The sequence below is a fragment of the Miniopterus schreibersii genome (assembly GCF_964146895.1).
Source record: "Miniopterus schreibersii genome assembly, chromosome: 2".
NCBI lineage: Eukaryota > Metazoa > Chordata > Mammalia > Chiroptera > Miniopteridae > Miniopterus > Miniopterus schreibersii.
Genome location: NC_138102.1, coordinates 132,608,825 through 132,621,189, shown reverse-complemented (window position 1 = coordinate 132,621,189; position 12,365 = coordinate 132,608,825). Strand labels below are relative to the sequence as shown.

General features: G+C 40.8%; 1 protein-coding gene across 4 annotated transcripts in view; it reads left to right on the top strand.

Annotated features, from left to right (window-relative positions):
• Nucleotides 1-12,365, top strand: part of SRGAP1 (SLIT-ROBO Rho GTPase activating protein 1) — a 235,625-nt gene that overhangs the window by 180,451 nt on the left and 42,809 nt on the right. For all 4 annotated transcript variants that reach the window (XM_081127248.1, XM_081127247.1, XM_081127246.1 and 1 more), the window contains exons 9-10: nucleotides 7,481-7,678; nucleotides 8,169-8,253. In XM_081127248.1, the coding sequence (XP_080983374.1) occupies nucleotides 7,481-7,678; nucleotides 8,169-8,253 (283 nt within the window). The remainder of the gene's footprint in view (nucleotides 1-7,480; nucleotides 7,679-8,168; nucleotides 8,254-12,365) is intronic.

Below are 12,365 nucleotides of genomic sequence, written 5' to 3'. Positions count from 1 at the left end.
ATAGTGTGTTATACAGAAGGTCAAAACTGGCAGCCCACAGACCTGTTTCATTTGGCTCCTGCAGTTTTGGCCTATTAACAAGAGGGAAGGCTGGTGACTCTGGCCCTGCATTGCCTCATGAAGGGAAGAGCTGGGTTATTTGAATTTCCTTTTGCCGTAGTCTTTCAGCTCCTGATTTTCTTACACTGGTCTAATCCATTTATGTTACCTGTCTGGCCTCCTCAGGCCTTTGAGTTCATAACGTTTAACATATGTCCCTTTGGGCATAATTTGGAGAAGCCCAGTGTCTTTATAAACTGATAAGGGCAGGCAGCACTTTCTGAGGGTCAGTTTTTATACATTTACGATGGAAACAAATGAATTGGATTGTCCTGATATTTCTTGTAAGCATCACTCGTGGTTTATGATTTCTTGGATATGGAATAAATTCACTGTAGTGGAATGGAATTCCCAATGAAAGTAAGAATTAAATTGGATTTTTGATAATCAGTAGATTTTTTTGGGTACAGAAGGAGGAACAGATGTTTCAACATATTTCAAGGTACCCTGGGAGAACCTTGCTTTCCCAGAGCCGTTTGGTTATCGCCCGGGTTCTCCTTGGGGAGAGCCAAAGGTGAAGCTGAAGTCATGTGGTGAGAGGCCTTGAGAGCCCACCTGAGGAGATTTGATACTGTGGGTCAGTTCAATTCAGCACAATAAATATTTGTTGAGCAACTTCTACATTCCACATATTTTGCCAGATGTGGAGAGTACAGAGATGAATGAGTCACAGCATCTGGTCTAGTGTGAGAGCCAGACTATAAGAAGTCATTCATATAATGGGAACAACATAGCAGTCATTGCTGATGCGGAGGCCTGTGTAGCACTTGTCTCTACCCTAAAGAACTTGCCTCTCATCTTCCACTGAAAGGACAAAAAAATTGACACATTGGTATCAAACCAAAATATGCTAATAAAGACACATGTATAATTCTATATAATTCTCTGCTTCTGCACAAAAATATACACACTTATAAAGTTCAAATTTTACTAGAAAGAGTTCAATTAACCAAAAATAATTAGGACTGCCCGTAAAAAGATCAAAGTTGAGAGAGAATTGCATCCAAGTTTACAAAAGAATGGACAATGCAGCTAAGTGAATACGTGAACCTTTTCATCAAATCTTAAACAACTACAAATATTTGGCACCATTTGAAACTGTAGGAAGCTTGGAAGGGTTTCTTTGCTAAGAGCTCTCTAGCCATATTAATTTCGTTTGCTCTATAGTGCTTGATTTTTAAAAATTAGTTGCTGTCATTTAAAAAGTGGAAACTTTAAATAAAATCAAGGATTTTTAGCTTCTAAAAAATTAGGAAGTCTTGTTACCCTAGACCTACATTTCTGCAGGATGATAACCTGTTTGAGCTGAGCAGTAAATGCTTCCCTAGACCCAGAGCATGTACTTCCTGTTTGCCATGCTTCCCACTCAGCCCACTTGCCTCATTTTCATTACTTGCTTGGCCTTTGAAGATATTTGAGTTTGCAGCACCTGCCTTAAAGAAAAGAGAGCAGTAAGCATTTGTGAAATGACCTCAGTATACTCGTAAGTAGTAAAAGTTGAAAGAAACGGTTTGAGGAGGACTTGGTTAAATTTGTGATTGTTGCAGATTCATAATAGATTGTGACATTTATTGTCACTTCACGGCTTTACATTTGCCTGTTGAACCTTTTAAAATGAGTTTTATGTATCACTGTGCTGCAAACTTATATCACTGGTACCTCACTCTTGTGATTCCCATTTCCAGTCACCAGTCAACCAGTATTAGTGTCCCCCGTGTGTTGTGCACAGAGAAATACAGCAGGGCCTGCTGCCCACACAACTTTATTCCCAACTCTTTGTTTTCTTTTTCTTACTTCAAAATATAACTTTTTATATGAAACATTAATAAACATTACTTTACAGATAAGGCTTTAAAAGCAACCTAAATCTAAATGATCATTTATACCTTTCTTCCCATAAACATTTTCCAAAGTCTTTCCAGTCTAATGTTACACAGTCTTGTCCACTTTCTCAAAGTTTAGTCTTAACCTTTGTCATGGGGATTTCAGTTTAGGGCTCATTCCTGTTGTTTCTTTCTTTCAAAGTCAACCTCTGGAGTAATTCCCATAGATTGCATTTCCCTTAAAGTTCTATAGGCAGCCTAAGAAAAGGAAGATGAATTGTATAACCAGAGAAATTATGCCCTTCGTATTTTTAGCACAGTCTTAGATTTAAGTAGCTTGTCCCATTTTCAGACCATCTGTCCCATATTTTGGTCCAGAAAGTAGAGTTTTGTAAGCATGTCACTATAAAATGAGTCTCTCTTACGTCTGAGATCCTGAAAGGAATGAAAAAAAAAAAAGCCTATGATTCTTCAATTAATCTGCAACAAGGTTTAATGAATTGAGAGTCCCGTGTAAATTTTCCTAGCATCACTTAAAAACTTCCACCAACAGTTTACTAGGGTATATATTTCACAGATTCTTCCAAAGATATATTCCTTACACGGGATATTTTCAACAAGAATGAACAAGATTTTAGGCAAACATTTGAGATGATTTTTATGGCATGGGTAATGGACAGAAGTAAGATATATTTTAGTTACACTGTAGCAAAACCACATTTCCCTCCAAATTTTCTCATACTCCCAGTGGCTGCAGCAGAATCTCACGTCATGTAAATCAGTGATTAAACCCTTATGGACAGCTGTCAAATTTTCTGAAGACTTTATATATAAGATTTGGAGCTTGATAACCACTGACTCATAATTGCTGTTTCTGATGGTTTCTGTGGCTTTTACTTCATTTTTATATATTTAAGTATTTCTTACTTGCCTGCATTCTTCTACTGATGAGATTAACAGTAAAAACCTAAGTAAAAGCTAGCTGCCACTTATCCTTAAATGACAGCATCATCTCGGCCAAAACTGAGAACAGGATCAGCTGTCTCTCACAGAAAACACGTATTTTTAGGAGCAATGTATATAAGTATGTATAGGTATGTATAGTTTGAACTAAGCTTAACTCACTGAAGGGAGGTCCTCGATCCAGAAGACTACCAAGGGGAATGAGGAGAGTTTCTAGAAAGACTCTAAATGTGAATCATGAGGCTGGGTACCCCGAAGAAAATGGCAGTGCTCGGGATGACTGTCAGCAAAGAAACCGCACCTTGTTGGTGTGCACTGAACATTTCTTTGGCATCTGTGGATTTGAAAGGAGGATTTCAACTGCCACCACTCACTCAATGAACTTTTTGGATAATCTGCTGTGTTCCAGGCACTGTGCTAGTGAGTAGAGATATAAAGATTTATAGGCTGTTTCTGACCTCAAGTCACTCCCTTTATAGATGGAAAACATAGTCCTCTAAGCAGTATGGTAGGTGCTTATGAGAACCATTTCTTATAATTGTTGGCATCATTCTTCCCAGACCATGCTTTGTATCATGTCCACCCAGATGGGTCATTAAATCCGAGTCAGGGTGGGCTGTAGGAAAACAAGCTTTCTGAGACACAGCTGAAGGCAGGATGTTGTTCAGAGAGCCATGGGCAACGATGATGACTTCTTCTTCAGATTGAGTTGTGTCGTTGTTGAGAATGAATTTTGTTTGAAAATCAGGAGAGCTTGGTGTTTGTAAACATCCCCTTAAATGCAAATACATAGATTATTAGTGTAAATTCGTCTGGAATGGTATTAGACCCCTCCCCAAAAGCTTGGGGGGAGCAAAAATTGGACTGTTTTTCCAAATCGGGTAGCATAGACAGGGTCACTAGCATCTGTCCCCCTGTTAGGGTACCAGGAGCGAGGGAAGTATCATGGCAAGATGCTCGGACTCTGCTCCGGCCTTCTGTGGCCTGTGCTGGCAGAAAGTTTCTACACCCTTGGCTAATTAACGATGGCATTTACCCAGTCTCTCTGTGTGTGCATGTGTATATGGTCTCTTTCTGCTAATTTCTAATACATCTGAAATGATACAGTTGTAATTGACATGCATCCAAGGTCAGTGATGGCAAGGAGTAAGGAGATAAGTAGGGAAGAGAAGGAGCTCTGGGGGTTACCCTCACAGGTGGGCGGATGAGTGGTAAAGGGTGAGTAGGCCTGCACCAGGTGCACAGTGCAAGGCGTGATGCTAGAAGACCAATTTTCAACCGATGCACTGCAAGGATTTTTCAAACATACAATACCTGACTATTTAGTCAGGGGCACTGACCTCTTTTCCCTTCGATTGTCAAATTAAAAAATGACAACAGCCAACACAATAGCCATCTGGTGTGAATGAATCAAAATTATACCCTATTTTTTTTTGTTAGATAGGCAAAAAATGTATTTTTTGGTGTGCTGCAGAATTTTGGTAATTTGTGTGTGCCATGAGATGAAAAAGGTTGAAAATCGCTGCCGTAAGATAATGTGGTTTGTGTTCCCCCAAAATTCATATGTTGACACCCTAATTCATAATACGACCTTATTTGAAGGTGGGCTCTTCACAAAGGACATCAAGTTTAAGTGAAGTCATTAGGGTGGCCCCTAGTCCAATAAAACTGTGTCCTTATAAAAAGGGGAAATTTGGACACAGAAGACATTACAAAGAGAAATAGAAGGTGGCCATCTTCCAGCCAAGGAGGTGGTCTGGGAACAGGTCTCTCCCTCACAGCCCTCAGAAGGAACAGCCCTGCTGATACCTTGACCTCAGACTTCTGGCCTCCAGAACTGTGAGGCAGTCAACTTCTCTTGGTTTAGCCACCCAGCCTGTGGTGCTTTATGGCAGCCCTAGACATCTAATACAGTGTGTTTGGAAAGTGAAACCTCCAAAACAACTTTCTGTTTTCTCCAGTGATTGTAATGTCCTGGGACGGATGGGACACAAAAGAGCCTGTCCACAGAACCTGACAGAAGTTTCCTCTCCCCACACTGTTTTGATCACTATCGCAGAGTCCTTGCCACCTGGGCACACCTCCAGTGCAGTACCATTTTTGTTTCTTTGTCATCCCGTTTCATATTTTTTGGCCTCTCCTTTCACTAAACCCAACTGCATCTTCCTGCGGCTAATGGGGAGCCATCACAAGCCTTGTAGTATCTGTTTCATATTTGCCTCATTAGCTTCCCCCTTGTGACTTATTAACATGGCTCGTGTGTCAGAAGCTAGTGTTTTTCTTCATTGAGAACATCCCATGGGATAATATGTATCCCAGCCATCGTGTCTGGTGTTTTCTGTCACATCTTTTCTTTTTCCTGACAATTCCAAATGTAACCGGAACACTCTTGCTTCTAAGGAAGAATTGAGAAAAGAAGAAAAACAGTGTTGTTGACGACGACAAGGAATTACATGGCAGCTGGGTCCACAGTAGGGTCTACAGTAAGGGGGCCTATTACCAAGGGCTTGGGTGGGTATATATCCTGTCTGGTCCCTGGGCAGATGCTACAGCCTCTAAGACTTTAGTTAGTCTGGTGCTGGGACAAGAATCCACATCAGGATCCACAGTTGGTCCACAGACAACAGGTCTGTTACCAGGTTCTCAAATAGTTGTGGCACCTGCCAGGCCACTAGACGTGACCTGGAAGATAAGACTATGTCATGGGTCCATTTCTGGGTCCACAGCCAGGACCAAGATCTGCAGGCCTGCCTCTAGGGGTCTGTCTTCCTCTAGGTCCCTGGTGGGCAAGACCGCTTCTGAACCACTGCTGAGGACTAGAGCCAGGATACAGGGCTGCTTCAAGATCCAAAATTGGACTACAGTTGATGGACCTGCCTCTTGGAGTACGAATGGGCTTGTCTTTTGTTGAGTCCCTGGGCAGTTGTGAGTGCTCATAGATCATTGCTAAGAGGTACTGGAACCAAGTTACAGGGCCTCTTTGTTATCCACAACTCAACCTTTAAGCTGGGGGACCTGCCTCCAGATGGTGTTTCTTGCCTTGTACCTCATCAAACAGAGCTGCTTCAAGACGGCAGGTGAGCTTGTCTGAAGCCAAGCTACAGAGCCACTTCAAGTCAGAATGAGGTTGGTGGGCCTTCTTCTAAAAGTATGGATGGCCATGTTAGACCAGAATCAACAGGTCTATCTCCAAGAGCATGGACAACTGTGCCTTCTGGCAAGTCCCTGGGCAGAGCAGGACTGCTCCCAGACCACAGCTAAAAAGGACTGGAACTGTATCAAGGTCAGCAGGCCTTTACCTAAGGCACAGGTTGGTGTGACTCCTCCTGGGTCCCTTGATAGATAGTGCTGGTGGCAGGACCGAGGCCAAATAGAACTGTAGCTAAGTCCACAGAGGTACAGGGCTGTTTTGGGGTCTGTAGCCAGGATCATGATTGGCAAGCCTGCCATCTGGGCACAGGCCTGCTTTCTCAAATCAGCCTTTCTAGTCTTGGACTCCCAAGGTTTTACAAGCTCCTATCTGGATCCCAGAGCTTCTACAAATGCACTTTTGTCCATGGATGGCTGCCAAATTATTGTTGCTGTGGAAAAATATGAGCAGGGGCCCTCATATTTTACCATCTTTTTTATGTCACCTCCAGGGTGGTGAGTCTTTTCATTTAGCCAATAGGTATATAATTATGACTTCTTTAAAGTAACTACTTACGATATTGTTTTGTTTAAATGATCTTTATATATCTACGTTCTATAATGACAGACTGAGTGACTCAGCTGATTTCTTCACGTTTCACTGTCCAGGACAAGATGCATGGCCAAGCCTGAAGCCCATGACACAGGGAAACATATGTTCATAAAAAGAAGAGTATCAAATATTTTGATCAGAAATAAAATCCAGTGATTTTTAACTATTAGTACCCCTGATGGTTTGGGAAAAACAAACATTCTTTCTGGAGGATGATAAGCTCACCCTAGACTTCAAATAACTCTACAAATAAATGTCCAGCAAAAAATAACTAGGCAAATGAGGAGACAAGGAAACGTGATAGCCAAAAGGAATATCAGACAATAGAGACTCCTAATACTGGAATTTTTAGAAACAAGCTATAAAAGAGCTACTTAGTGTGCTCAAGTAGATGAAAACTAAGTTTCGATTTCATCAGGGAACTATAACCTAGAAACAGTGAAATAACACATTTGAAAATCAAACATGTAGAAATTCTAAAACTGAGAAATAGGGTAACCCAAATTAATAAATCAGAGGATAGTTTTAACAGCAGATTAGACACAGCTGAAGAATGAATTATCAAAGTGGAAGGCAAATCAGAAGAAAATAATCAAAATGCAGCATGGAAAAACCAAATGTAGAAAATATGAAGAGAAGGGTAAGAAATATACAGAATAGAGTGATGTTTAGCATACTAATTAAATGCTCAGGATGAAAAATGATAAAAAAGAAAGCAGAAAAAATATTTGCAAAGATAAAGGCTGGAAATTTATCAGAGATTGGTCTCTGCCTGACAGGACAGGTTCTCACTACGTGTTTGGGGGATTCACAAAATTATGCACTAATGTGAGAAATATGTTCCTGTTCCCAGGTTAAGAAAACGACTGAAGCCACCTTGCAGACGATACAAGATATGGTCACCATCGAAGACTATGATGTTTCTGAATGCTTCCAGCATAGCCGCTCCACAGAGTCTGTGAAGTCCACTGTCTCTGAGACCTACCTGAGTAAGCCTAGCATCGTCAAGAGAAGAGCAAACCAGCAGGAGACTGAGCAGTTCTACTTCATGGTGCGTCCCTTACTTCCACAGCCACCCTTGGAGCTCAGATCTGGGGACCCTAGACGCTGCTTCTGGAGTGCCATTGAAATCAGCTAGGTTCTTTATTAAAATATGGACTCCTCTTCACTCTCAGAGTTTCTGATTCAGGTGGTCTGGGGTAGGGGTTAGGAGTCAGTACTTCTTAAAAGCTCCTCAGGTAATTCTGATGTGCAAACATATTTAAAGAGGACTGTGCTAAAATAGAACTTTTAAACTTTGATGGACACACATGTCACCAGGAGAGCTTGTTAGAATGTAAGTTCTGATTTCAATAGGTCTAGGGAGGAGGGACCTGAGAGTCTGCATCTCTAATAGGCTCCCCTCAGACCACACTTTAAGTAGCATGGCTCTAGGATCTAGAAGATAAAAGAGGCTGGATTTTAGATATCCTATGGGATGTCTCTTGACATTGAATTTTTATTTTTTTTTTTAATTTAAAAACTAATCTTTCCTTTTGCAGAAACTCAGAGAATATTTGGAAGGTAGTAATCTCATCACAAAACTTCAAGCCAAGCACGACTTGTTGCAGAGGACCCTCGGAGAAGGTCAGTTATTTGAAATAGATGGGAAGGTGACGTGGATTATAGATTGTATCCTGTATATATTCCATGAAGTGTGCAGGTTGTGGATTTGTGCTTTGAGAAGCAGAGAACACTGTTTGTTTAGATTTGGCTTTATCTCTTTCTGGAATACCCAAGTTCTCCCTGGAACCATTTTTCTTTATGAGCTTGGCACTGACCTTGAGGAAGAGCCGTGAAATCTAGGGAGGGCTGAAGAGCCAACACAGAGCTCCTGAGGAAGGCTCTTTAGAGCATGGTGCTGACACCCCCCCCCCCCCCCCCCCCCCCGGTCACTTCTTCCTCCTGTTCTTGGACTTTTCTGCCCCTCCAGCCCCACCCCATTTGTTTGAATGGGCCAATATTTTTGTCCCATCGAATGCCTTTTTGGACTCTAGAAACCAGTAAAACCAGTTTGGGTGACTTTTTTTTCCTTTCTGTAGGCATTGGTTTTGGTTAAGAAATTACCTAATTAAACATACTGTTATATCTGATAATAGCAAAAACAACAATAGTTACCACTTATATAAGGCTTTCTCTGTGTCAGGCATTGTTCTGAGCTGTATATTTAACTAGATACTATAAATTTCCCCATTTTTACAAGTGAGAAAACTGAAGGAAAAAAAGGATTATTGGCAAAGGGGACTATGTAAGTGTTACTGTTTCTCTTTTCATCTTCAAGAAATTTAAAAGGAAAAAATAAGTAGAAGCAAAGTCCCTGTCTTAAGGGCCTCATAGTCTGTAACTTTAATTATCTTTTATTCACACTAGGTCCTGCTAGAAGTTATAAGAAATGAAAGAGAATATGAATGGGACTGGGAAATGAGGGGACTGAGTTGTGTAACTCAGGCCAAAAACAGATTGCTTCCGTTTGACATAAACCCTTGCCTCCTACTCCTTTACCCATAAAGAAGTTTTCCTATCACCTTATTTTCTTGTTCTCTCCAAAGGGCCTATTATCCTCAGGGAATGGATACATGGAGAAAGGTCATCATGACCTAAGGCTCCCCATATTACAGTCAGGGTGCCAGATTCTAAGATCAAAGGCCAATTTCACTTAGAAAAAATGTCTTAAAAAATAAAATAACCAAACACAATGTATGAACTCTCAGATTCTGAATCAAAAAGCAGAAGTTATAAAAGGCATTCTAAAGACAACTAGGGAAATTTAAATATAGACTATTAAATGATATTATTGAATGAATGTTTATTTTCCTAGGTACGGTGGTATGGTTATGGAGGAGAAGAACCTTATTCTTAAGAAATATTTGCTCAGTGTCATAATGTTTGCAACTTACTTTCCAAATGCTGCAGGAAGAGGGGGGGGGGGGGAATAGGGCCAATGTGACAAAATGTTGCCAATTGGGAAATCTAAGCGAAGGGTACATGAATGTTCCCTATACTAGTCACTAGTCTTTCGGCTCTTCTATAACAGAGGTTTCAACTTTTTTTTTTTTTTTTGCACCTTTGAATTATTGTTCTAATCAGCAATTGTGTCCCACTTTTTTCCCTTTTTCCCCCCTTTTTTCATAGTATCAGGTATTTTTTTTCCTCCATTTTTTTTTAAATCCTCACTTGAGGATATTTTTTCCATTGCTTTTCCGAGAGAGTGGAAGGGAGAGAGAGAGAGAGAAACATTGATGTGAGAGAGACACATCAATTGGTTGCCTCCCTCATGCACCCTGTCCAGAGCCGGGGATGGAGCCTGCAACCCACCGAGGCACAAGCCCTTGGCCGGAATCTAACCTGGGACCCTTCAGTCCGAGGGCTATTGCTCTAACCACTGAGCTCCTTCATTTTTTACAAATGCCTGATATTTCACTGGTGCCCCCAAGGTCAGTTGCCAGTCCCAAAGCATAGATTATCGTAAGTGTAGATGATTGCTCATAGGCACAAAGTCCTTCCCTTTGAGAAAGGGGAGGGAGTTGAGGGAGTTAAGCAGTGGGTGAATTCATTCTTGGCACTGCAAGCAGACATATGTGTTAATACACTTGGGATCTCATTCTGAAACTTTTATGGAACTCATTCTAAATAGATTCCCTTCTGTTTCTAGGAGAGAAAGCCCCAACAGTTAATATTATTTTACATGCCATGATTAGGTAGGGCTATATTTTAGCCAATTTGCTGAATCCATGCTCCAGATTCTGTCTTTAGCTGCTGAACTGTGAAAAGCTATATTGTACCCTGTGAGCCAGGATTTCTTTATCTTGGAATTTCTTTCAATTACTGATAACAGTATCCTAATAACACAAGCTGTGTTCAGGTGTCCCAGGCCTTCCCTGCACCAGATTTATTCTGCATGCGAATCTAGATGGTTCCCATTCAGTGGCAGCAGGCATACTAGCCTCTGCCCACTGGTGGCAGACCTCTCTGCTCCTGGGCCTGCCCCACGTGGAGACTTGGCAGCACACCAGTTGTTGGTCACTGCCTGGGGCTGACTCTAGCAGCTTTGCCCAGAGCAAAATGGAGCATAAAGAACACGCCCCACCTTTTAGCTTGACCATTGTGAGCCTGCTGGCTTTCCATGCAAGCCCTGTTCGTGTTAATAGGCTTACACCAAAAGAGATCAGGAAAGTTCATGGCGCCTGTCCCACAGTGAGATAATTCAATGGCGAGCCCTTATGAAGGAATCCAAGTCTAGGTTTGGCTCAGTAAAGTTAGTAGCACTGGATTAAATGGTGTGTTTGGGGACAACCCTGACTTCCCATATAGAAATCACATCTCTAAATTATGCTAGGCTCACTACTCCAAAACCTGCCTTCATAGTAAAACAAATAGAGCCTAACCCAGGGATTTAGCAGTTGATCATACACAGCTGAAACTATAACTACAGACATGTGTTTGGCCTGTCCTACTGCTCGCTTTTGGCAGACGACCAGCGGCCGAGTACATCCTTTGATTTACAACACTTCTGAGCAACTAGATTGGGCCCTTAAAGTGGCACAGTCAAATTCAGAATTCCAAACCTTTGAAAACTGTTGAGATAGAAAGAAACATCATGAGCTGTTAAGACCAAAGTTGTCGTCATCACCTTTTCCTTCAGCAACAGCATTACATCCTTTTGTGATAGCATTCGTGTGTTTTTTGTGTGTTTTTTTAAATTTTATTTTTGTTTAAAATATTACAGATATCCCTTTTATAAATTGGAGAAGTTCAATTGAGCCCAGTAAACAAACACTGGAATCTTTTTCCTTTTCAGTAATGAGCCTTAATGTTCACATCGGCTTCTTTGTGTGCAACGCTTGGAATACGGGGGATGTAAATATCAGTGCAATTTTTGCGAAACACAGAAAATCTAACACTAGAAGCTGAGTTTCTTGTTATGTTATTTCTAGCGCTGGGCACGACCTTTCTGACAAAGGGATTAAATAGGTTATCCACACACAGTTCATTGTCTTTAAGTAGGAGTACAAATATACTTTCCAAAGAGAAAGTTATCGTAAATAGTTGTTTAGAAAAACCCTGTAGTAACTGATACTAAGGAAGAAAAAGGACTGGGAGGTAAGGCCAGGAGTCCTGCTCAAACCATTCATTAGGACCTTTGTTCCATTAAGTTGTGCACATTTTAAATATTATATTTAATGGTGGGGAGTTTTTTTAAATATCAGATTGCCACCAAACTATATTTTGGTTTTGTCTTTTATTCTGTGGAGAAAAAAATACATTAGGGCATGAAAAATAATTTGCTTCCTAATTCCCAAGTAAAATTGTAAGAGTAGTCAAATTAGGTGTTTGTAACAAGAACAAGATAATCCTGAGTCATTTATTTCCCCTCCGAATGGCATGTGAATGAGTTGTCTGTTGTTTTTAATAATTAAGTAACCTTCCAAAGAAAATGATTGGAATCTAATCTTCAGACCACTGGAAGCTTTCACATTTCTCTGGGAAGCAGATTCTTCTAAGCTTGTGCATTATTGATCTATTAATGATGATACTGATTAAAAAATAAAACCTCATTCATCAGTTGAGACACACTTGGTAGTACTGTTAGCTGAAGAAAACGGATGTGGTGGTGGCAGCTATTCGTTCGATGGTAGTTCTTGCAAAGCTTGCTCTTGGTTCGTTAATCAAAATGCATCTCATAGGTTTTTAATTTTTTA